The sequence below is a fragment of the Brassica rapa genome, chromosome A01 (assembly GCF_000309985.2).
Source record: "Brassica rapa cultivar Chiifu-401-42 chromosome A01, CAAS_Brap_v3.01, whole genome shotgun sequence".
NCBI classification, from domain to species: domain Eukaryota; kingdom Viridiplantae; phylum Streptophyta; class Magnoliopsida; order Brassicales; family Brassicaceae; genus Brassica; species Brassica rapa.
Window position 1 is genome coordinate 12,252,909 of NC_024795.2, and position 25,743 is coordinate 12,278,651.

The 25,743-nt window shown below is 35.6% G+C and overlaps 3 protein-coding genes across 10 annotated transcripts; all 3 read right to left on the minus strand.

Annotated features, from left to right (window-relative positions):
- Positions 1-5,913: 5,913 nt before the first annotated feature.
- LOC103871923 (transcription termination factor MTERF5, chloroplastic) lies at positions 5,914-8,199 on the minus strand. 5 transcript variants are annotated; one of them, XM_033292641.1, is made up of 4 exons: positions 7,972-8,199; positions 7,722-7,827; positions 7,541-7,590; positions 5,914-7,452 (listed from the first exon to the last, which is right to left on the minus strand). In XM_033292641.1, the coding sequence occupies exons 2-4, from the start codon at positions 7,790-7,792 to the stop codon at positions 6,101-6,103; spliced, it is 1,473 nt and encodes a 490-aa protein (XP_033148532.1). In that variant the 5' UTR covers positions 7,793-7,827; positions 7,972-8,199; the 3' UTR covers positions 5,914-6,100. The 5 variants fall into 5 exon arrangements, with proteins under 5 accessions (XP_033148532.1, XP_009148506.1, XP_033148538.1 ...); XM_009150258.2 differs by having other exon boundaries at positions 7,541-7,599; positions 7,972-8,198; XM_033292647.1 differs by having other exon boundaries at positions 7,722-7,818; positions 7,972-8,111.
- A 1,938-nt stretch (positions 8,200-10,137) lies between these two features.
- Positions 10,138-13,006, minus strand: LOC103872174 (receptor-like protein 48). Its single transcript, XM_033292631.1, has one exon. It carries the CDS (start codon positions 12,891-12,893, stop codon positions 10,320-10,322), a length of 2,574 nt encoding a protein of 857 aa, XP_033148522.1. The 5' UTR covers positions 12,894-13,006; the 3' UTR covers positions 10,138-10,319.
- Positions 13,007-15,982: 2,976 nt separating this feature from the next.
- On the minus strand, positions 15,983-19,005 carry LOC103871930 (receptor-like protein 48). 4 transcript variants are annotated; one of them, XM_009150282.3, is made up of 2 exons: positions 18,364-19,005; positions 15,983-18,228 (listed from the first exon to the last, which is right to left on the minus strand). In XM_009150282.3, the coding sequence occupies exons 1-2, from the start codon at positions 18,752-18,754 to the stop codon at positions 16,163-16,165; spliced, it is 2,457 nt and encodes an 818-aa protein (XP_009148530.2). In that variant the 5' UTR covers positions 18,755-19,005; the 3' UTR covers positions 15,983-16,162. The 4 variants fall into 4 exon arrangements, with proteins under 4 accessions (XP_009148530.2, XP_009148544.2, XP_009148523.2 ...); XM_009150296.3 differs by having other exon boundaries at positions 15,983-17,307; positions 17,668-19,005; XM_009150275.3 differs by having other exon boundaries at positions 15,983-16,674; positions 16,762-19,005.
- Positions 19,006-25,743: the final 6,738 nt, after the last annotated feature.

Consider the following 25,743-nt stretch of genomic DNA (forward strand, 5'->3'; position numbering starts at 1 on the left):
GGAGATTGCTTTCCTGAATGTCTACTCTGTTTGTCTTACTTTCTCCCAATCAGTTAACCTAACCATAGAAGTATATAACTATTTGCTTGATAAACATATACTAGCTACTCTTAACATCATAAATAGTTCTCAGTCTTCTTGACGACATTTTGTTTGAAGATCAAAAAACATATTATAAAAAATTCCTAGAATATTTGTAACCAAGACATGTAGGGATTAAATAACGTGTTAATGTTTGGGGACCAACCTGCAAGATGACGAGCCTAAAGTCTTACTAACATTATTGACCTAAAATTCAATATATACAAAGAGCCAATATGGTGTGATTACTTTGTGTGGCGCATGGACCTCATGGCCATGATCATGGGCTTGTTCTGTTATTCACAATTCACATGCCTCTCAGTTTAAATTTAAATCGACGAAAAATAAGATTTAACACTTTTTTTTTAACACTGATTTATTGTGATCTTACAATTAAGATTTAACACTTTACAAGATACATATACACCAACACCAGTAATTTACGAAAAAAATGAGCACTGTGTTTTTCAATTATAAGTTATCAAACTATATAAATTTTACTCGATAAAAATAAATGTTGATTAAATAACTTTCTGATATAATTGACATATTTACTTATAATGAAAAGATTCTACAAAAGAAGTATGGAAGTATAAAGAAGGGTAACAAAAAGTAAAAATAAAGGAAGAGGACCACATTTCAACACTTAAGACGTGAGAGGGAAATATGACATGAAAAATATGATGATGGTAAAAATTCATATTACAGATGAGTAATTCTATATGATGTTACTGTAAGACGTTTTAAAGTTCATATTACAGATGATAGTAAAATTTACGATGATAACATATAAAATTGTCTGTCTCACTATTTTTAGGATACATAAATACATAGACTTATCCGCATTGACATCAGACCCCGAATATTTGGTGAAATGTGGTCCTCTTCCTTTTATTTTCTTTTTCCTACTTTTTGTTCCATTACTTCTTTTTATTATTTATTTTAATTATTATGATTTTTCCTTCTGAAGGTAATTACAATAGTACCTTTTTCTTTTCCTTATTGAAATAGTATATGAACTGTGACAGAGTTTCTGATTTAAATTCATAATGATAGAAAGAAACAGCACGTAAAGACGAGATTACTCATTAGTCATTACTAGACTAAAGATCTTTTACAAAACTTGTGTTTGGTGTACAGTGTAGACTGACTTTGGCTTCTTTTTGTTTTAACTTTTTCTTTTCACTTGCGTGTTTAAATTATTTTACTTAGTAAATGTGAAAGTTGCTAAATAGATAAGAATTTCTGAAAAAAGAATTTCTGGACTAATATAATATTTTATCCGTTTCATAATATATGATGTTTTGGCTTATCGCACGAAAATTAAGAAATTTATATTCTTTTAGAAAATCACCATTAAAGATATAGTTTTAAAACATTCAACCAATTATAAAAAAAACTGTAAAATTTAATTGGTTAAACAGTTTCCAAAAAAAAAAAAATTAACCTTAAAATTTAAAAACATCTTATATTTTGAAACAACATAAACCTTCTAAAACATCATATAATTTGAAACGTAGAAAGTACATTGTTGTTTAGGTGAATCAGATATTAATAAGAAAAATATAAAGAACGTCGCTTGGGTAGGCAACAACACCCACATTTCTGCTTTGATTTTTTCAAGAGTTCAGATCTTTATAGTCAAGTATTCAAATTAGAGAGCTTACGGAAATTGATAAAACAGAAAAAAATGGAAGTCCAAATATGCAATCAAAATAGAATAATATATAAGATAAATCAAGAAACAAAATAGATACAAAAAAATATCTATTGTTTTATTAGAAATCGCCTAAACAATCTGTTACAAGACTTGCTTATCAGTTTTACACAGTCTGTTAACACTCTAACAACTACTATTACTATTGAAAGATTTTTAATCTATCCAAACTTGTCTTTCCATCATCGGTATTCCGACGTCTGTTTCAACACAACTCAAGAACACTCTTAAGAGATTTTCACCCTTTCTCTATAATATTTAGCTCTATTGTCTTATGAAATACACACGACTCTATAGCCAATTTATAATGATCGACACGTTCCCAAAACCCTTGTCCAACGAATCATGGAATGAACAATTTTCATATTAATAAGTACACTTTTTTTTTTAGAAATGCACTTTTTTTTTTCAAGGCATAAACTTGCTCCCAAATTTGTTTTCTTGTCTTTTCTCCATGGTATAAACTTGTTCTTCAAGTTCATCCCACATCAGCTCAGCATCTTGCATCCACATGGTCTCCACCATTCTGCATGTCTTATGATGCATTCTCTGACACACACTGCATCAACAACTACTTCAACGACTAAGTCAAAACATAAACCCTCAAGATTTTCATTCTCCAGTTAAAACATCTTGCATCCACATGGTCTCTACCTCTCAACATGCATTATGTATTAGTGACTAATATATCGAATATCAGTGACCTCGTCACCTAATTAGTCACATAAACTATTGACATACAAGTTTTGATTTGCGTCTTCACAAAAATCACATAATAAGAGATTAAACAAGTATATAAATTGCTTAGTATTGTTATGTTGGTTTTTGGTTAGATTTTCGTTTTGTTAAAGTTTAGTCTGGAGAAAATCTGTTTCCGTAAGCTATGGTTTCGGGGTTAAATCATCTTCCCGCTGATGTTTGTATATTGAATGTTTCAATACAAGTATTCTAAAAGCATCTTTATCACAAAAACCTAAAATAGGTTTCTTAATTTTTTTTTCTCTGATTAAAAAAAAAAAAAAAAAAAACAATCGTAAGCTGGTACGTGTCAGTGAAAGTCTGTGAACAGTACAAAAAACACTGCAAAGTCATTTTTTATTTGGTAGCTTTTGTAACCGGTTTTTAGTGCTTGTGTAAGCCCTTCACATTAAGAAACACAGTAAACACCTGCGATAATGGTGCTCTAAAGTGAAAAGGTAGTTTAGAAATAGAATCTGAGCAAAAAGAAGGTAATTTTGAAATCTGAGAAGCTTCATTAACTTCTCTAATCTACGACCCGTTACAGAAATAAAAGAAAAAGTACTGACTTAACTTCTCTAATCTACGACCCGTTACAGAAATAAAAGAAAAAGTACTGACATGGGACAGCTGCGAAAAGATCATGACAACCATTAATAGGATTAATAGTTTGGAAAATATAAATAGAACCTACCCAAAAAAAGAAAGTCAGAACTTCAAGTAATGCGGAATCAAAGAAAAATCTTGCAAGTACAATGGATTTAGATAATACTTTTAGATCAGTTAATATTATTTTAAAATTTCTTAGTTAGCTGAAATGTAGACGAGCATCATACATCATACTAACATTTAATAAAAGGTTTTAAAAAAACATTTAATAAAAGCAAACACTTGTTGTGTGCAGTGTAAGTACCCAGGTTCTAAAACGCTACCGATTTGAACGATTTGAAAGTTATTTTTAGGTCTGTAAATTTTGATTATGGTAGAAAATTGCTAGAGTTCTTTAGAATATCTCCATTGGTACTATAATTTTTTTCCTAAAATAGATTTTAGAGTAAAACGTATTCTAATGGTACTCTGTTTTCTACTATATAATAGATTGAAAATAAATTTATTCTATAAATAGAGTAAAAAAATAGAGTGTTATTGGAATAGCTTTCAACTCTTATTATAAATTATTCTATTTTGAAAGGAAAAATAAAATAAACCATTGAAAATAGTCTTATCAATTCTTTTGCAAATGAGAGGGAATTGCTAGGGAACACTTGCAATTACCTAACAACACCAAAAAATAAAATGTACCTTGGTAAATACTTTGAATTTTTTTATTGAATTGCATTTACGAAAAGGATTATAATGTTTAGATGTTAAGTATTTTGGGGAAAATATTTTAAATGCTGTGAAACTTCGTTTTGCTAGAAATTTGCTAGGGAACTATTGCAATTGTGAGTGAACTGATAGGAACCCTTGAAATTTCCTAGAATGACCAGATAAATATTTTTGGGGTTTCGTTAAAGATTTCGGTATCAATTAGGGGTGGGCAAAAAACCCAAACCGAACCGAACCGAACCAACCAAACCGAAGTTAAACCGAACCAAACCAAACCGTGCTCTTTATGTAACCCAATTGGTTCATATTTTACTCAACCCGAACGGTTTGGTTTGGTTTGGGTTTAAACCGAACCAAACCGAACCAAACCGATAATCCAATATATATATATATAGTAAAAATATATATGATATATATGTGTATTAACATATTGCAAATTTTAGTTAAAGTTTTGTTTTTCATTTTTCATAACTTTCATATCTTTAAAAAAAATTAGAAATACGATTCAAATAATACTATTATATATAAAATCATGTAGCATAAGTTTTTATATTCTCACTCTATCGTTTATGAGTTGATTATATTTTAATAAAAATATAAAACTGATGCCTTCATATTTTATAACCAACCCGAACTACACCGAACAAAACTAGACCATAATAATGTAAACCGAACTAAATCTAAACCGAACCGAACTGAACCGAACCAAATTAAACCCAAACCGAACCCAAACCAAAGCTACTTTGGTTTTAATTGGTTTGAGTTTTATAAAACCTAAATTACCCAAACCAAACCGAATCCAAACCGAACCCGAAACTAAACCGAAATGCCCACCCCTAGTATCAATAACTTATTTAACATGAAAATATAATGTTTAAAATGTACTTCAATAAATATTTGAAAAAATGATTGAAAATTCATTTACTAAAAAGAGTATAGTATTTAGCTGTTAAGTATTTCGGGAAAATTATTTTGAAGTGCTGTGGAATTTAATTTTGCTAGAAAATTAACAAGGGTCCACTTGTGAAACCAGATTTTTTGGGGGAGGGGAGGGGGGGGGGGGGAGGGGGGAGTTTCTTTTGGAATTTTGATTTCAGCAACTTAGTTAACATGAAAATATAATGTTTAAAATGTACTTCTGTAAATACATTTCAGTTTCAGTAATTTTCGATGTTAACTAATATCTCGAAATTTTCATTATACATCTCACAAATGTTGTAGAATATTTTTTTCGATACGACAGTCAAACGAAACCCAAATAAAAAATAAGATTAGCAAGAGAATCGCTAGGATTATACAAAGGTGGATCTACATGAAACCACTTTGTTCAAGTGATACTCCATAATTTTCTGTTTTTCCTTTCTATTACTTTGAACTTATCCATTTTTATTTTTGACATCTATTTTTATATTTTGACTCTAGTAGCATGGTATAAAACATTCATGGATTAACCACCACAGAAGCGGACCTATTATGTAAAGAGGGCTGTCACGTGAATGCAGTGAAATGTCAGCAGCACAGTTTGTAGTTCTGAGGTTATGGAAACCCATTGAGCCCCCTTAAGTCAAGGTTTGATTTTATGTTTTAATTTCATACTTCGACCCATGTTAAAAATATATCTATAAGGATATATCTCTCAGTCCAAGATTTACAAGTTCTGTGTACAACTTTACATAATAAGATTTTTATAATGAACTTTTTGTGGTGTCACAGGTTCCCCTATCTGTGTATATCTTGCTAAATGCTAATTTGTTTAGTTGAAAATATGTTGTTTATCTCATGTGAAATGGCCTTCGCCATAGCTTTTGTAATCAAAGTCTCCCCAAGCATTTTACAAACAGGTTTTCAGAATTAATTCTTGCAGAGATAATAACAAGCCATGGAATTGGTTCTAAAAAAGCTGAATATGTATGGACAAATCTAAACAATTAACCCTGCATGCTATTCTTTATAAGAATAACTATTTACTTTTATCTAAATCCACCATATCTGATTTTTGCAGGAAAATAAAAAAGAGCAGTTATGCTAAATATTGTTTATGTAGAAGATAACATGAATCTTTGGGCTGCAATCAATATAAGATTGTAGATAGAGTTTCAGGTTGAAATCGAAATGACATCATCATAGCTTGAGTTTCAGCTGAATAATGAGGCTCTTAACAATAAATATTACGATTTGGTTTTTATCACTTAAGGATCATAAACTCTCTTTATTGCTCTAAACTAAAAAAAGGCTTCACAAGAGCTCGCTACTACTTTGATGATCAGACAAAAGTTTCTTCATCATCTTCTTCTTAACAACTTTCTCGAACTCAACTCCGGACAAGGACAAAACCTGATTCAACAACAGCCTCACTCCACTTCTCTTCACCAGCTCATACCTCGGCTTGATCCTCTCCTGAAGACTATACCCGAAAAACTGCGGAAACTTCACCAGCTCCGACTTGGGATAATCCATCGTCTGAAAGTAATCCCACTTCGGCATCAGATTCTCCCTCAAGCTGAAAGTATACAAAGCTCCGTATCTAGAGATCATGATCCCAATCTCATCTATACCGTAACCCTTCTCGAGGAAGAACTCAGTCACTGGCTTGAGGTTCGTCTCTATGCTCAAACCAAACGTCTGTGGACATCGATGAAGGAGAACCGCAACGTCGACGTTAAGCGACTTAAAATACTCCATTGTCGGACGTAGCTTGTCTTCCACGCTGTACGACATGATGTTCGGACATCGAGTCAAGATCTTCCCAATCTGTTCTTCGGAGAGACCGGTTTGAGTTAGGAACTCAACGGTGGAGATAAGTTTCTGTCGGCTGTAAGTTAAGATAGCAGGGAAACGGTAAATGATCTTTGCCCACTGGTTCTTATCGATGCCTAACGTCTCCAAGAAGGCCATGGTCGGCTTGAGGTTATCGGTTAAGCTGATCCCGCAGATCTGCGGCCTTTTGCAGAGGATTGTTGGGATGTCTGATTTTGGGATGCCGAGGTCCAGAAGAAACTCCACGACGGGTTTGATCTTTCCCTCGAGGCTGTAGTAAGGAAACGCTGCGAACTTGCGGGTGATGGTTTTGATCTGCTCGAGGTTTAAACCGAGGTCGAGGAGGTAGAGTGTTTGCGGACGTAACGCACCTTCTGTGTCGAGTTCGCTGACGCGAGAGACAGCTCTTAGTTTCTTACTGTCTGCAGCTGAATCCGTGAGACCACGAGGTGGTGTGAGTGGAACTGGAGGTGGTCTATCTTCAGCATGTGGTGGTGGTGGATCGGGGAAGCTGACAACGAGGTCAGAGAGAAGATCACCGTGTTGTTCATGGAGCTGTTCGAGGTAAGGGATGAGAGAGTCTCGTATTTCAAGCGTGGTAAGCTCTCTTCCTACGAGGTAACGGGCTTTGTGAACGGAGTGGAGTCTAGAGACTAAATGGTCGATGAAGAGATCGGATTTGTTGATGATCCTAACGGAGACGCTGTTGCTAAGACCTTGCTTCTTGAAGAAGAGGGTTAAAACGGCTTTGGCTTCTTCTTTCTCTGCTGCAATCAGGTTTGGAGGCACGGGTCTTGCGCTGTACTCGACTCTGTTCTTTATGCGAAACCCTATAAACCCAAACCCCACATCCAAAATGTGAACCAGATTGATTGTTTTTAAAAAGATAAGATTGAATCATTTTGACCACTCACTCACCAAATGATTCTTGTCGGAAATGGAGTTTTCCCGTGAACCAAAGCTGCGCCCTGCAATTACTGAAACCAAATGCAATTGAAAACATTTTGAATACATAAGAATCAAACAAGATGAACAGTTCATGTTTTATTAATCCAGATTGAATATTTTATAAACAAGTGAAGCTGTAAGAATAACTAACCTCGTACAAGGGTTGTCTCTTCTAGCGATGAAGAAAATCTCCGACGGTCCTAGCTGACTAAATGTTTGCATATCTCTTCAAGTGGAATCAAGTAGGTGAATCCACTCTGAAAAAAAAGAACAGAGAGAGAGAGAGAGAGAGAGAGCAATTAATTTGATGAACTAAGGAAGAGAAACGATTTAAGCCATAAGCAACAAAGGAAGCAAGAAAGATAGAACAAAAAGGGAAAATCCAAAAAAAAAGGACTCACCTTTCGTTGTTGAAACGTGGATGGTGTAAAATTTTCCCGAGAAAGTTACAGCGAGCGAGGAAGACAAATATCAATGCAATTCAGATAGAACCCCTCACTGAGAAATGACGTGTGATTGGAGAACGAGTTAAATCTGCGATTTCGTATAAAGATAGATTTTTTTTTGTTTATTTATCATGTGAACCTTTCTACATTCCTTCCATAAAGGCCCAATTTCTATTTACTTGGGCTTCGTTTCTCTCTCTAATTTCTCATAAGTCAGACACCGTTTTCAGCCTACCATAGTTGATGTCCATGTGAAAAGAATTGTCCAGCTTCTGATCAGGTTTATCAACAGCTTTGGTGCTCATTAGATGCGATTTCAATTTAAAACTAATTGGTGATAAACATTCATATCTATCTGAGACTAAGATGGGCGCATGGGAAAAGGCTGCCTTAGAAGCTTCAATAGTTCCCTCATCGACAGATGGTTAGCCGCTAGCTTGGTTGGTCAGTTTATGTTTCTCCTGCTTTCCTCTTCATCATATATTACTTAAGATTGGATATATCCTTATTGACCATCAATTTTAATATATCAAGTACGGATTAATGTGCCAACTTTGAGCTTAATCAATTATAAAATAAGCTAAATTTATGGATCAAACTCTTATACCATATTAAGTTAGTTGTAATTTCAATCTAAAACTAATCGATGATAAGTATATTGACTTATGTTCCTTATCTGTTACTTATGATTCTTTTCAACATGGGATGTAGGACTTTGTCCATAGTAACTGCTGCATTCTTTTAAAATTGCTTCTGAAGGAACACTAAGCTGCAGGAGGTTCAATCACAATAACCGTTTTGATGGCATGCCAATAAAATCTTTAGCATTTTTTTCAGGTCTGGTGCAATAGCAGGAAACAATTAAAATATATCCAGATATTAAATGACTCTTTTGCTCAATCTTCCTATATATTAATTGAAAAGTCATTTAAGTGGATTTTGCTTATGTGTCACTCATAGGTGAAGTTTAGAATTAATTCTCATAATTTGATTGGTTGTTGTTATTTGAATTTTATTTATTTAATTAAAAATTTTAAAAAGAAACTAATTATAAAATTATCTAATCTAATTTATGTTTCCAAACAAACAATTGAACATCTTAAATATAGATGAATTAACTTAGTTTATATATCAAAACAAATAAATAACATAAAATACATTATAGAAATTCATAATATCCATATAAATACATATGATATTATAGGAAAAATTATATAAACGATTTGAAATATATTTCTACTAATAGTGGATATAATAAATCAAAGATTGCAGAAAAATAATTAACCTAAACCTAATAATATTTCTTAAACTCACTAAATATATATATTTTCTAAAAATGTGTCAAATGTATAAATTTTAAAAATTCCAGTAATTTTCAGTGACAAATATTGATATTATACCTGAGATGTTTTAAATAGATGATTATTTTTAACATCAAAACTGTTTCTTTCCTTTTTGTGAAATAACATTATATATAAAATATGTTTTCTTTCCTTTTTGTAAATATAATTTTTTTTATTATATGAATATTTCCTTCTTAACATAAATGTTATTTGGAAAAATATGAAAGAGGAAACTAAAATAAAAAATTTAATTATTAAATAATATATGAAAATGTCAATTAGATATAATATTTTAATTCATTAAAAGTGTATCTTTAATATATGAATATTTCCTTCTTATCATAAATGTTATTTGGAAAAATATGAAAGAGGAAACTAAAATTAAAAATTAAATTATTAAATAATATATGAAAATGTCAATTAGATATAATATTTTAATTCATTAAAAGTGTCTCTTTAATTAATTTTGGGATCCATGCTAATGTAGTTTTTTTCAAAAAATTTGAGGTCTGTGGCGAATATTTCACTTAACATGGCCACGGTGATGACTCAGTTCGTAATATAGATCATCAGTTACATATGTAGGTGTGGAAAGTGATGGTAGCTCAGTGATTGACGTTCTGAAAGTGATGGTAGCTCAGTGATTGACGTTCTTGAGCACTGAGTAATCATTTTTTTGTTTGTTTATCACTCGATTTTTCATTTAATTTTACAGTAAATTATGGAGTAGAGTTGGAGATGCTTTTACAATTAGGTGTTCCTGCGACAAGATTTCAGACACAAAAAAAATCATATACAAAGGAGGAAATTAACTACACCAAAACACACAGATTATCACAATAAGAGTGGCAAAACAATACAAGGAAAGAGAACTTTTCACGCCATTACAATGGTAATTTAAAACGACATAGAGATGATTATTATAATATAGTAGATATCATTAGGAAACGGATGCTTATGTTAATAAAAATAGTGAAAGATCCTCTTGAACCAGTCATGTCTGTATGAAGCCAGAATATGGCCGACAATGTATCCACAGAATACACCAGGTACATATGCTATTGCAGCTGCAATCCAGCTCAATACTTGATCTTCTTCTTCATTTTCTTTATCTTGGTTTAATGTGCCTTCTTCTTCTCCACTGCAGATCTTATGAAGAGGAGCCCCGCATAGCCCAGGATTCTGTAGGAATGAAGAACTATCCTGGGTTTGAATTTGAGTGCCTTGTGGTATTGGACCTTCGAGGTTGTTGTAAGAGAAGTTCATCCACGCCAGAAACGTTAGTTTCCGGAGCTCTGCTGGGATTTTGCCTGATAATCTGTTTCGGGATAGATCTATTGATTCAAGATTAGTCAAGTTCGACAAAGATGGTGGAATATGGCCTATGAAAGCGTTGTTTGACATGCTGAGCACAATCAGTCCCTTGAGTAAACTGATGGATTTGGGGATTTCTCCTTCGAATCTGTTCCCTGAGATATCGACAGTTTTGTAGATACTGAAACTAATACCAGCCAATATCATCTCTAAACCTTTGCTTGCTATATTAAAGCTTGAAAAGGTATTTCTCTTAAACATGTACTTATTATCTGCAATATATACATCCGATGACATTGCATTCCAACCAGAAAAGTAATCCAATGGCAAGGCTCCAGAGAAGAGATTTTTAGAAATGTCAAATATTCGCAGCCTGGGGAAACTCAAAAATACCCCTGGATAATGTATTGGCCCATGGAACTCATTAGAGCGAAGGATAAGAATTTGCAAACCAGGCAATAATCTCAACCAGAAAGGAAACGTGTCGTTGAACTTGTTGTCTTCAACGTTGAGAAACTCAAGATGAGTGCAATTAATCAGAGACTTGGGAAGCTCTCCTGATAACTGGTTGCGACCAACATCAAGTGAAATCAAGGCAACGCTGACAGATTCCTCCGGAAATTTACCAAAGAGGCTGTTATTCTGAAGATGCAAGACGGTAAGTGTTGTATTGAACTTCTCAAAACACCGAGGTATAGAACCGCTGAAGTTGTTGTTGGATAAAACAAGTGTTTCAAGAGAATCCAGTTGGCAAATTGTTGTCGGAATCTCACCCGAAAACTGATTATCTGAGGCTGAAAGAAACGTTATTGATTTTGGCAACAAAGGAAATGGATTCTTGAAAGCGTTCGAACTTATATCAAGCAAATATATTTCATTTCTTTGAAAAACATCCGCTGGTCCATCAAAACCAGTAAATGAATTCAGAGAAAAGTCTACATACGCTAATCCTGGGAGACTCCATAACCACGCTGGTACATTCCCTTTTATTTGATTCTGAGAAATATCTAAGTTGAACAAGCTGGTTTGCGTTCGTAGAAACTTGGGAAACTCAGAAATATTGCAGGATGCTACAGCCAATGATCCAATGGGTGAGACAAGATGGAGAGTTGAACTAAACTTCACAGTATTTCGTGAAAGACTTAGTATGCTAAGTGACTCGAAATGCGAGAAGAGACTCATGTCGACAATACTTCTTGTATTAAGAGTGGAGATGTCAAGGGACGCAAGTGACTTGAGATGCAAGAAGATGCTGAAATCGACATCCCCCCTCAAAGTGTCCCAAAAGGAGAGGTCGAAAGAGGAGAGCTCGACTAGTTTTGATATAAATCCCGGGATAGGCCCACTGAGCCTGTTTCCTCCAAGGATTAAAGTTTGAAGTTTTGATGGTGAAGAGATATTCCCAATCTCAAGGAGACTGTTGAAGTGATTCCTTTCCAAGTTAAGATAGGTCAACGAAGGGATCATGAAAAGAGACGACGGAACAGATCCAGAAAATGAATTTGAACCAACATTAAAGTACTCCAGTTTGGAGAAGGTACTCATGTTAGATGGGAGCGTACCTTCAAGCTGGTTGAAAACAAGGTTGATCGCAGTGAGCTCGGTTAAATTGAGTAGCGCTTGATGAAAGTTCCCGCTGAGCTTGCTCGATGCAATTAGCAACTTTGTTAGTTGTTTTAAGTTGCGGATCGAAACTGGTAGTTCACCGGTGAAACCATTACCATCAAGTTCAAGAACAGTGAGATCAGAAAGATTTCCGAGCGATGAAGGAAGCTTTCCAAATAAATTGCATCCAGAAAGTCCCAAAACCCTCAGATATTTGAGGTCGCCGATGGAATCTGGTAGAATGCCGGCAAGATTATTGGAGCTAAGATTAAGGCTCTGAAGATACTGTAGTTTGAACAGACCACTACTAGATCTTAATGGGCCATTGAGAGAACTGCTCCAGAGATTTAAGTCAAGGACATTGCCCGTCTTATGATCACAAGTGATACCATCCCAAGAACAGCAATCACTGTTGTTTCTCCACGTCTGTGTCTTCTCGTCAGCAGCCATCCCACTGAGAGGGAACTCGCCCTTGAATTCCCAAAGAGCATCCCTCTGGTCTTGACGGCACAAGTGCTTTGGAGGAGAAGAAGCGCAAACAAGTATTGAGTGAGAAAGAGAAAATATTAAACACAAGCTCCATACTATCATCTTCTTCTCTCTACAAGAATGCATCGTGTTTTTCTAGTTCTTTGTTTTTTTTTTTGTTTCTTTTGCTGTAGCTGGAGTTAACAAGTCTTTTTTAACAAGTCTCTGCGGAGAATTAATTGATGAACGGTGCAGAAAGTCTAACAGAAATGAATATTCAAGACTTTTACCCGCCCCCCCCCCCCCCCCCCAAAAAAAAAAAAAAGAATATTCAAGAGTGATTTGTCTTTACATAGTATCCATAGCGACAAGCACAGTTTGTCCAGCCGTGTGGTGTGGGTAAATCGCTACGTTTTGCAGCCACAAACGTATTTTTGTTTGTTCTGGCCTCTCGGTATGTTTCTTTATTCCCGCTCTTAACGGGTCGCCGGTAGAGAGTGACAGTGAAACTGACGACGACCTCCACAAATCTTTGCCACCGCGAAATTAACCTCTTAACTTTTCTCTTCCTTTTTTTCTTTTACATTCTGTACTAATCAACACTTTTTTTAATTTCCTCGTCTCTTCTAAACCTGTCTTGTACATGCAGTGTGTAGCAAGACAATCAATGCGTCAGTTTTTTGATTCAACCCATAAATACTATATATATTACCAGTTGACACATATGGTAACTGCGGTATTTTGACCATACATTACATACCATCAGGAGAGCAGCAGGTTTGATATTCATGATGTTATCGACTCTTTTGTCAAAGAACAACCAGTCGTAAATCATAGACAGCTTATTCCTAACTTCGTTGTGATGGTTTTGCATATATAGCTCCAAAACCCAACCTATAATAAGCCATCTTGGAATGGTCTCTGATCTATTGATTTCGCAGATGACTCGAACTATATCGATGAAAAGTGTTTCTTTTCCAGTATCCACTAGAAACTTCTTCAAGAACCAAATTTGATGCCGTTAATGGCTTCTGAGTATCACATTTCCAAGCAGAAACCTTAGTTGGGTTTCCATCTCAGGAGTGATTCGGAGAAGGAAGTATCTACATGAAGTCTTGGACATGCAAATACTTGAAATGTTTGAGAACAAATCATTCAAAATCTCTCTTGACTCAGACACGTGAACAAGGTCCTGCAATAGCGGACAAGATCCCTTCCAATCAGAGCCGGCTATGGGGAATGCGTAGTGAAACATTTGCAACATCCTTTTAAATTTTTTTAACAAAATTATATACGAATAGGCGCGCGAAAAAAAAAATTTAGGCTCCCAGATTTGTAAAATTTTTTTTTTTACATAGACACAGGTAGGACTGGGCATTCGGGGTCCCAATCGGGTTTTGGTTTTATACAATCGGGTTTCGGTTTTTCGGGTTTATCAAAATCAGTCCCATTCGGATTATATAAAAATTCGGTTCGGGACCGGTTCGGTTCTATCGGGTTCGGGTCGGGGTTAATAAATCTTCAAAGAACCGGTACAACCCAATATATTTTCGGGTTCGGGTCCCAATCGGTTTTTCGGTTTAAAAGTACCTGATTTTTACCTATTTTATAACCAAAACATGAGTAAAATCAGTTCTTCAGTTTTAAAATACCTGATTTGTACCTATTTTATAACTAAAACTTAAGTAAAATCGATTCAAAAATAAGGAACATCAACCGTGATCATTCAAAATCAAACGAAAAATAAACATATTTACTGATAAAAAGAAAACAAAATAAATAAAAGCATAAAACGAAAATCAAGTTCTCATGAAATGAGAAACATTGTTTAACGAAAACAAAATCTAAATCTAAATACTTCAAGATTCAACGGCCATCTTCAACCATCAACCTTCATGTAATAGAACCACCAACCTTCATGTAATAGATAAGTATTTTAGATGCTCAATATTTCTTAGAGTATTTTGGATAAATATTAGGAATTGAAATCATGTTTGGTACAAGATCTTTTCGAAGTTTTGAATGTTTCGGATTCTATCGGATATCCATTTAGATTCGAGTTCGGTTTGGATAATACCCATAACCCGAAATACCACAAAACAAGATCCATTCGGTATTTACATCGGTTCGGATCGGTTCAGATTCATTTTTATCGGGCGGATTCGGTTTATTTGCCCAGCCCTAGACACAGGCTACATGCCTCCAGAATCTCAGGGCCGGCCCTGCTTCCAATCTTTGAACTCAACTCCAGCTGCTCTCTAAACATTTTGACACAGAATTTGACTCCAATCACTTGACATTATCGAGTTTCACAATGCCTGAAAACTTGCAATGATTAGCTAGAAACAAAGAAACTGTTTCTGAAATTAACAGTAGATCCTGTTATATAATCAGTAGAACCAATGTTCATGAAACAAAGATCCTGTTTTCACTTATAAAGAATCCTAAGAAGAAGAAGCGGATTGTCAAGGTCATGAGTAAGTTTACATAGTTCTCAACAGAAGAGAAGATGAAGAAGAGAAAACAAACACGATACACTTTTCTGAGATGTGGCGTTAACGCTGTATTTCCTGTATCAGTTCTCGACTTCGTGTAAAGAGAACTGGATCAGTTTGGCGTTTTCTGAATTCCATTATCCAAGTCGAAGTGAATCGTCCATTGGAGAGAAGATAGTCGACTAGAGAGAAAACTCTTCTCAGACTCTTTTTATGAACAGATGAAACTTCTTTGAATCACACATGCGACTAGAATCAAAGCATGTTCACTCCTACCTGAACTTGACATGGCTGCTTTCGCATCAGATTGATTGATGAAGGTAAACAAACTTTGAACAGACAGATCTAGATCCAAGATAGGCTTAGTTAGACACAAAAACATGGAAGGAGAAAAAAGGTATTACCCTCTGTGAATAGATGAACTCCGAGAGAGGTATAATGGACTGAGAATGAAGCCATGACATGAAGGTTAAATGGAAAATTTTATAGCTTGATTTACTAGTACTCAGTTTGTAAGATGGAGACTCAGTTACATATGTAGGTGCTGGGAAGTGAGAATGGCCATACAGTTGGGTCACAACATAGCATTCTTGAACATACAGTTGGGTCACAACATAGCATGCTGGGAAGTGAGAACGGGATTGACGTTCTTGAACATACAGTTGGGTCACAACAGAAATGGAGATGCATAGCATTCCTACGGGCGGTGTTCCTGCGACAAGAACTCAGAGACATAACAGATAAAAACGAAAAAGAGGAAACTAAATCCACGAATAACACAGATTCTCAAAATAAGAATGGTAAAACAATACAAGGAAAGAGAAATCTTTACGACCTTACAATAGTAATCTGAAAACGACACGGAGCCGAGTATAACATAGTAGATATCATCATCACACAAGTCACAACTGATGCTTATATTTAAGCAATACATTTAGAGATCTTCTTGAACCAGTCTTGTCTATATGAAATCAGAATGTGGCTGATGACCAATCCACAGAATACACCAGGTACATAAGCTATTGCAGCCACAATCCCGCTCAATACTTGATAATTTTCTTCATCCTCTTGATCCTCCTTTCTTGTTTTTTCTTCCTCTTCTCCACTGCAGGTCTTTTGGAGAGGAGCACCGCATAGCCCGAGATTATGTACGAATGAAGAGCTATTCTGGCTTTGAATCTGAGTGCCTTGTGGTATTGGACCTTCGAGCATGTTGTAAGAGAAGTTCATCCATGCCAGAAACGCGAGTTTCTCGAGTTCCAGTGGGATTTTTCCCGATAATCTGTTTCGGGATAGATCTAGTGATTGGAGATTAGTCATGTTGGACAAAGATGGTGGAATATGGCCTACGAAAGCGTTGTTTGACATGTTGAGCACAATCAGTTCCTTGAGTAAACTGATGGATTTGGGGATGTCTCCTTCAAACCTGTTTTCTGAGACATCGATGGTTTTGTAGATATTAAAACTAATACCAAGCAATTCCATCTTTGAACCTTTGTTAGTCAGAACCACCGACTTACTATAGTTTGAGAAGCTAACTCCTATAAACCTTTGCTGTCTATTATCTGCAGCGTAAACACCCGATGACATTTCATTCCAACCAGCAAAGTAATCTGATGGCAAGGCTCCAGAGAAGAGATTTTTAGAAATGTCAAAGATTCGCAGCTTAGGGAAACTCATAGAACCCTCTGGAGGATATAGTGGCCCATGGAACTTGTTAGAACGAAGGACAAGAAACTGCAAACCAGGCAACACTCTCAACCAGAAAGGAAACATGTCATTGAACATGTTGTCTTCAACGTTTACAAACTGGAGGTAAGTGCAATTAATCAGAGACTTGGGAAGTTCTCCTGATAACTGGTTGTGACTAACATCAAGTGAAACCAAGCCAACACTGATAGATTCCTCTGGAAATTCACCAGAGAGGCTGTTATTCTGAAGATGCAAGACGGTAAGCTTAGTATTGAAATTCTCAAAACACCGAGGTATAGAACCGCTGAAGTTGTTGTTGGATAAAATAAGTTTACCAAGAGAATCCAGTTCGCATATTATCTTCGGAATCTCTCCTGAAAACTGATTATCAGAAGCTGAAAAATATATAATAGATTTTGGTAACAAAGGAAATGGATTCTTGAAAGTGTTTGAACTTATATCCAGCATATATATTTCATTTCTTTGAATAACATCCGCTGGTCCATCAAAACCACTAAATGAATTCCGAGAAAAGTCTACATACCCCAGCCCTGGGAGACTCCATAACCACTCTGGTACTTGCCCTTTGATTTGATTGTTAGAAATATCTAAGTAAAACAAACTGGTTTGTGTTTGTAGAAACTTTGGAAATTCAGAAATATTGCAGGACGCTAGAGCCAGTGATCCAATGGGCGAGGGAAGATTGAGAGTTGAACTGATATTCAAATTATTACCTGAAAGGTGAAGTACGCTAAGTGACATGAGATGTGAGAAGAGACTCAGGTCGACCATACTTCTTGTATTCAGATGGGACAGGTCAAGGAACGTAAGTGACTTGAGATGCAAGAAGATGCTGAAACCCACCACGCCTCTCCGTATATTCCAAAAAGATAGGTCCAAATACAAGAGTCCGGCTAGTTTTGAAATAAATCCCGGGATTGGCCCATTAAGACTGTTTCCTCCAAGGCTTAAAGTTTGAAGTTTAGATGGTGAAGAGATATTCCCAATCTCAAGAGGACCGCTGAAGCCATTCCTTTCCAGGTTAAGATGGATCAACGAAGGAATCATGAAAAGAGACGACGGAATAGATCCAGAAAATGAATTTGAACCAATATTAAAGTACTCCAGTTTGGAGAGGCTACTCATGTTAGATGGGAGCGTACCTTCAAGCTGGTTAAAATGAAGGTTGATTGTAGTGAGCTCGGTCAAATTGAGTAGCACATGAGGAAAGTTCCCACTGAGCTTGCTTGATGCAAGTATCAACTTTGTGAGTTGGTTTAGGTTGCCCATCAAATCTGGTAGTTCACCGGTGAAATCATTACCATCAAGATCAAGATGAGTGAGATAAGAAAGATTCCCAAGCGACGAAGGAAGCTTTCCAAATAAATTGCATTCAAGAAGTTTCAAAACCCTCAAATTTTTGAGATTACCAATAGAATCTGGTAGAATACCGGCGAGATTACTGGAGCTAAGATCAAGGCTCTGAAGATGTTGTAATCTAAACAGACTACTATTTGATCTTAAAGAGCCATTGAGAGAACTGCCCAAGAGATTTAACCCAGCAACATTGCCCGTATTAGGATCACAAGTGATACCATCCCAAGAACAGCAATCAGTGTTGTTCCTCCACCTCTGCGTCTTCTCACTAGCAGCCAGCCCACTGGGATGGAACTCGCTCTTGAACTCCCAAAGAGCATCCCTTTGGTCTGCATGACACATGTGCTTAGCAGGAAAAGAAGCGAAAATAAGTATTGGATGAGAAAGAGAAAATATTAAACACAAGATCCATACTATCATCTTCCTTTCACTACAAGAAGGCATCGTTTTGTTATTTGTGTTTTTTTTTCTGCTTTTGCTGTGAAACGAGAGAAAATCAAATATCGACTTAACAAGTCTCGTGAAGACTTAGAACAAGTCTTCTATGGAGAATTAATTGATGAATGGTCCAAAAAGTCTAATAAGATTAAAATTCAGTACGGATTTAAAAAGTATCTAAAACGACAAACACAGTTTTGTCTAAGCCGTGTGGTGTGGGTAAAGCGCTGAAACGCTTTGCAGCCACAAACATATTTTTCTGCCGTGTGTTGTTGTTCAATCAATTGCCCAAACGACGCTAACCACTACAAGGAAACAAGTCTTTGACAGTGTTAATAAACATTTTTGTAGGTTTTAGTTTCCTTCCTCTCCTAAACCTGTCTTTTACGTGTAGTGTGCAGTAGGATTTAGGAAAACTGTTTTTTAAAGAGGGCAATTTTTGCATGTTGATTATATTTACACCATAGATGACAAAAAAAAAAGAAGATTATATTTACACCATCAAAGTGCTTTTCATCAACTAATGTTTGTAGTTGAAGTTGTACCTACAGATGAGACGAAAACACAACCAGTTTAATATCAGAAATGTACATAAAGCTTCTTAACGCCTTTGATGGTTTTGCTAGAAGAGTGGACACAAATAAACGTCAATAGAATCAGAGATATTGCAAGACAACCAAAGCTCGGTTTTTTTAATTCAAACGAGTTAACTACTTTTTTGAAAGTTCACAGGAGATCAAAACTATGTGAACACTTGTGACTTTAATAACACGTATTTTGTGTATTAGAAATAGCTTAAACAATTTTATACAGACCTGTCTAATCCGAATAACTCAACATCACACATGATTTGAGATAGATCAATTCTTAATCTACCCAAGATACAAGAACTGAGCTGAATTCTCAAGTCACTCACCAATCTTTCAAGCAAACGCAGTGAAGATAAACCCCACACTCGTTTCTTTTTCAATAAAACCATACCCTAAACCTAACCAGAGGCTGAACATATATATATATTAGTTGATTTTTCTCGTGTTCATGCACGGATATAAATATTTTTAAAATTAAATCTTTTGTAAATTGTTAGTACTCTAATTCTAATTTTAATTATTAGTATTTTATATGTATAATTTATTTTAAATAATATTAAATTATTTTAATTAGACAGCTAATTTGGACATATAATATCCAGTCGATTTGGTTATTACTTGGGTCTATTGAATTGTATTTTCTTCTCTAAGTTTAGCCATAATATTTTTGTGCAGAAAAAACTGAATTTTGATTTTTTTTTCTTTTCATTAAACTTTTGATTTTGGGAAAAAAATTTAGATTGTTTAAGTTACTCATTTTGTGGGTTATATTAAGTTACACATATTTTTTCAAGTTGAAGCACACTTACTTTTGATTATTGTTAAACTAAATTTGATCTGTTTTATATATTGCATTAGTTAGTTCTTCATCTAAAAATGTAAATATATTTTGTAAATTCTTATGTATAATTAGATATTTGTAGATTTATAAAAATAGTAGAAAAAAATGAAATGATGATAAGTAGAAGTTTTATAAACGAACATTACTGGTAAAATTTTGAAAACACATGAAAAAATATCAACATTTTACTCTTTTTTTCTAAATTCGATGAAACTTTATAATTTAGATGTATAAAATATAATTAAAATATTGGTTATGTATTTTTATTATAGGTATACTATTTTGTATAAAATTATAAATTTAAAATTAAAATTAAAATATTAAGCATTGAACAAATTTTAATGGTATTTAAGTTTGATTAATGTTTGTATATTTTTGGTTATGTAGTTTGATAAACATATATAGAAATGTAAATCAATTTAAAAATTAAAACAAAATTATGGAAAATGAATAAATATCTCAATAATACAAATTATAAAATATTTTTAGTTCATCAAGGATATTTTAGTACATGCTATTTAAATTAATTTTAATAATATGCAAGAATAGACTGATACAATTTTTTTTTAATATTATGTTTGAAAGAGATGATTATTTTTAACATAAAAACTGTTTTTTTTTTCCTTTTTATGAAATAACATTATATATAAAATATGTTTCTTTCCTTTTTGTTAATATAATTTTTGTTTTTTATTATATCAATATATTCTTCTTATCAGAAATGTTATTTGGAAAAATATGAAAGAGGAAACAAAAAAAAAAAAATAATTGGCATAAATTATTAAATAGTATTTAAAAATGTCAATTAGATATAATATTTTAATTCATTAAAAGTGTCTCTTTAATTAACCATCATAAGAAATGTTATTTGGAAATATAATTTTCGTTAATTACTGAGGCATAAAACTATTTTTTCCTTGGAGATATAAAAACTGTTATAGTGGGAAAGATGATTTGCCTCTGCTTATCATCAACTTTATGAGCCATTTTCATGATTTGGTCATACACCAACTTCCCAAAATTGAACATTTTCTGCTGATGAAGCATCTAGAGGAATTTGAGATGCTCTTAATTCATCGCAGTGTAGCTGATCGTAGGGATCCAATTTGAGCAGACAAGCTTGTAGAGCACTTGATTCGTCAAGGTTAAGAACTTAGAGCTTATCTTCACCCAACTTTTAACGCGATCATCAGTGCGATATGCACACACTCGATCAATTTTCTCAAAGCTCCAATCAACATCGTCCTCGAAGTCAGAGATGCAATACATGGAGTTGATCAGACTCGTAAAGAGCTCCACTAAGGAGCTTAGGAAATACACATCGACCCCATCAGCTCTTTCCTTAGCATCCAAAAGATTCGCAATGAACTCTCTTATCACGGTTGGAGAGAATGATCAGCACTGATCAAAGTATAGATCAATTTAGCTGCACCTGTTACATCCTTAACATCTACAAGCTTCTCATCCGTAAGAGGGAAACAATGCGGAATGAGGAACTTCCGGAATTTCATGGACATGTACCTTTCTGTTAAACTATATAATCTAATCTCTCCTTGATACATTTACATAAGTTAGTTATTTATGTTATTACACAAAGAGTTGTAACTCTTCAAGTTGTGTCCTTTAGTATAAAGAGTTGTGTCTCTTATACTTGTATTGATTCGATCTCTATATAAAGATCAATCATCTGTTGTAAACATACAACCGAATCTCAATAATACAAAAGTATTTTCAGAAAAGTTTATAAGCCTGAAACGTCTATCTTATTCTTTCTCTCGAACTCGTGTGTAACACATTGTGATCGTTGTGTAACACAAGCGGTTGGTAAAAGATTAACATGGTATCAGAGCTTTACGTTTGAGAGGACAAAGGAAAAAGCACTAGTAAGAGAAACACTTGGCGTGGAGAAAAGGAGGCTAGAGGATTTTGTCATACGATTTCGGAATCATTCGAAACGATGAAGAATCAAGTAATCCCCATATTTGATGGAGAGAAGTACGACTTCTGGAGCATCAAGATGACAACCATTCTCAAGACCAGGAAGTTATGGTCTGTGGTTGAAGAAGGCGTAGCAGCCCCACCAGCACAGGTGGATGAAACCCCTGAAACAGCAAGGGCAAGATCGCTTAGAGAAGAAGCGATGATGAACGATACATTGGCTTTGCAAATCTTGCAAACTGCTGTATCGGATCATATATTCTCACGGATTGCAGCAGCATCAACATCCAAAGAGGCGTGGGATGCATTGAAGGAGGAGTATGAAGGCTCCCCTCAAGTTCGTTTGATTAAACTTCAAACATTGCGAAGGGAGTATGAGAATATGAAGATGTATGAGAATGAAGACATTAAGGTCTTCACAGATAAGATAGTTGAATTGGCAAATCAATTAACTTATCATGGTGAACAGAAGTCAGATGTTCAACTCATACAGAAGATACTCATCTCTCTCCCAGCCAAATTCGATAGCATAATCAGTGTGTTGGAGCAAACAAGCGATTTGACTTCAACAAAGATGACAGAGTTGATCGGGATCTTGAAGGCTCATGAAGCAAAGCTGGCTGCAAGAGAAGAAAGCACCAGTGAAGGAGCATTCGATGCTCGTGTTAAACACAAAAATTCTGGTGTTACACAAGACAACTCAAAGCGCCAAGGAGGCAAGAAGTGGTGCGGTTTCTGCAAGAGAAACAACCACAATGAGAGCGAGTGTTGGAGGAAACAGAAGAAGGAAGATCCAAAGAAGGATCACAGAAGTAACAAGGAGTGTTACAATTGTGGCAAGTTAGGCCACTTTGCAAATCAGTGCTACTCAAAGAAGAAAGAGAAGGCACATGTGAGTCTCGAAGAAGATTCAAATGAAGATCACATGTCGTTCAGTGCGAGCGAAGCAGCAACAACAGTGATGGAAGATGTCTGGTTAGTAGACAGTGGAGCAACTAATCATATGACAAAGGAGGAGAGTTATTTCTCAAAGCTTGATAGGAGTATCAAGGTTCCAATAAAGATTGGAAATGGAAGCACAGTCATGACAGCCGGTAAAGGAGACATTACCGTCATGACTAAAGGTGGCAAGAAGACCATCAGAAATGTGTTCTTGGTTCCGGGTTTGGCGAAAAATTTGTTGAGTGTTCCACAAATTGTTTCAAGCGGATACCGGGTGAGTTTCCAAGAGAAGAGATGCATCATAGATGATGCAAAAGGAAGGAGGATAATGGATATCCCAATGACTCACAAAAGCTATCGAATCAGGATGAGTTCGGCTCAGGTAGAAGAGGCCTTGAGCGCTAGTGAGCAAGGAAAGATGGAGACATGGCACAAGAGACTTGGTCATGTAGGCGACAAAAGGTTGCAACAAATGCAAGACAAAGACTTGGTAAAGGGATTACCAAAGTTTAAAGTCAAGAAGGAAGCATGTGAGGCGTGTAGACTTGGAAAGCAATCACGCAAAAGCTTCCCAAAGGAATCTCAAACTAAGACAAGAGAGAAGCTTGAGATTGTACATACGGATGTATGTGGGCCGATGCAGCACCAGTCTGTTGATGGAAGCCGATATTTTTTGCTATTCTTGGATGATCATACTCACATGTGTTGGGTATACTTCATGAAGCAAAAGTCAGAGACATTCTCACTGTTCAAGAAGTTCAAAGCAATGGTGGAGAAGCAGTCGGATTGTACCATCAAGACTAGGGGTGGGCGTTCGGGTACCCGTTCGGGTTCGGGTCGGGTATTTCGGATTTTCGGGTATTTCGGTATAGAGGTGTAGAACCCGTTCGGGTATTTCTGTACTTCGGGTCGGGTTTGGGTATTTTAAGTTCGGTTTCGGTTATTTCGGATCGGGTTCGGATATTTAGATTTTGAAGAAAAAAAAATGAAAATTTTCATTTCTCAAATTTCTTGTATTTAAATATATAACTTTTCACTTAACTATTTTTTATTTTTAATAGATTGCATGGTTAATATATTTGGACATAACATTTTCAAACTAAAAAGATATTAATTTGGTTATTGTTTTTAAATTTTGGATGTAACTTTTTGTTAATTGCTGAAATAAGAAGTTTGACATGCATTTTAAGCGAATAGCAAATCATCTTCTACGTAATTGTATGTATATCATATGAATTTAAAGTATGTGTAGTATCAATATCAATATTTTATATAAAATGAAAGATGTAAACTATAAATATAAGGTTAATTATCATATGTTCGGTTATTTTCGGATATCCATTCGGGTTCGGATATTACCCGTTCGGGTTCGGATATCCAATCTCTCCTAATTCAATACCCGTTCGGATATTTTGCTACTTCGGTTCGGATTTCAGTTCGGGTTTTTCGGATCGGGTTCGGGTGCCACTTCGGATTTCGGGTAAAATGCCCACCCCTAATCAAGACACTGAGATCAGATGGAGGTGGTGAGTTCACTTCACGAGAATTCAACCGGTTCTGTGAAGAAGAAGGAATCAATAAGCAAGTCACCTTGCCTTATTCACCACAACAAAATGGTGCAGCGGAGCGCATGAATAGGACCTTGGTGGAGATGGCTAGATCGATGTTGGCAGAGCAAGACTTACCGCTCAAGTTATGGGCAGAAGCGGTATACACTGCCTCATATCTTCAAAACCGTCTGCCATCAAAGGCAATAGAAGAAGATGTCACTCCTATAGAGAAGTGGTGTGGACACAAGCCAGATGTGTCACACATGAGAATGTTTGGTAGCATATGCTACATACATATCCCAAATCAAAAGAGGAGGAAGCTAGACGTCAAGGCAAAGCGTGGAGTCTTTGTTGGATATAGCAACCAATCCAAAGGCTATAGAGTTCTCATTTTGGAGAATGAGAAGATTGAAGTATCAAGAGATGTCGAGTTTGAAGAAGGAAAGAAGTGGGATTGGAAAAGGCAAGAAGAAGTGAGGAAGACATTGGAGTTGTCTATGGAAGACTCTCACTCGCCTGAGGATCAAACCGAAGGTGCATCCAGTCCTGAGGAACAAACCGAAGGTGCATCCAGTCCTGAGGAACAATTTGGAGGTACTTTCAGTCCTATTTCTTTTCAAAATGATGATCATGATACTAGTAATGGAGATGAAGAAACTTCTGAGGCACCAAGGAAGTTCAAGTCCATGGTTGATATCATGGAAAGGGCACCGAGAGTAGAGCTTGATGAAGCGGCTCAAGCTATAGAAGCTTGTCTTCATGCAAATGAAGAACCATACACTTATGATGAAGCGTGTGGTACCAAGGAATGGAGAGAAGCAATGAATGAGGAGATAGCCATGATTGAGAAGAACAAGACGTGGGAACTAGTGGACAAGCCAAAGAAGAAGAATGTGATAAGTGTGAAGTGGATCTACAAGATCAAGACCGATGCAAACGGCAATCACATCAAGCACAAGGCGCGGCTAGTTGCAAGAGGGTTCTCTCAAGAGTATGGTGTTGACTACCTTGAGACGTTTGCTCCTGTCTCAAGACATGATACAATACGAGCCATACTTGCCTATGCGGCTCAGATGAAGTGGCGATTGTATCAGATGGATGTGAAGTCAGCCTTTCTCAATGGCGACCTCAAGG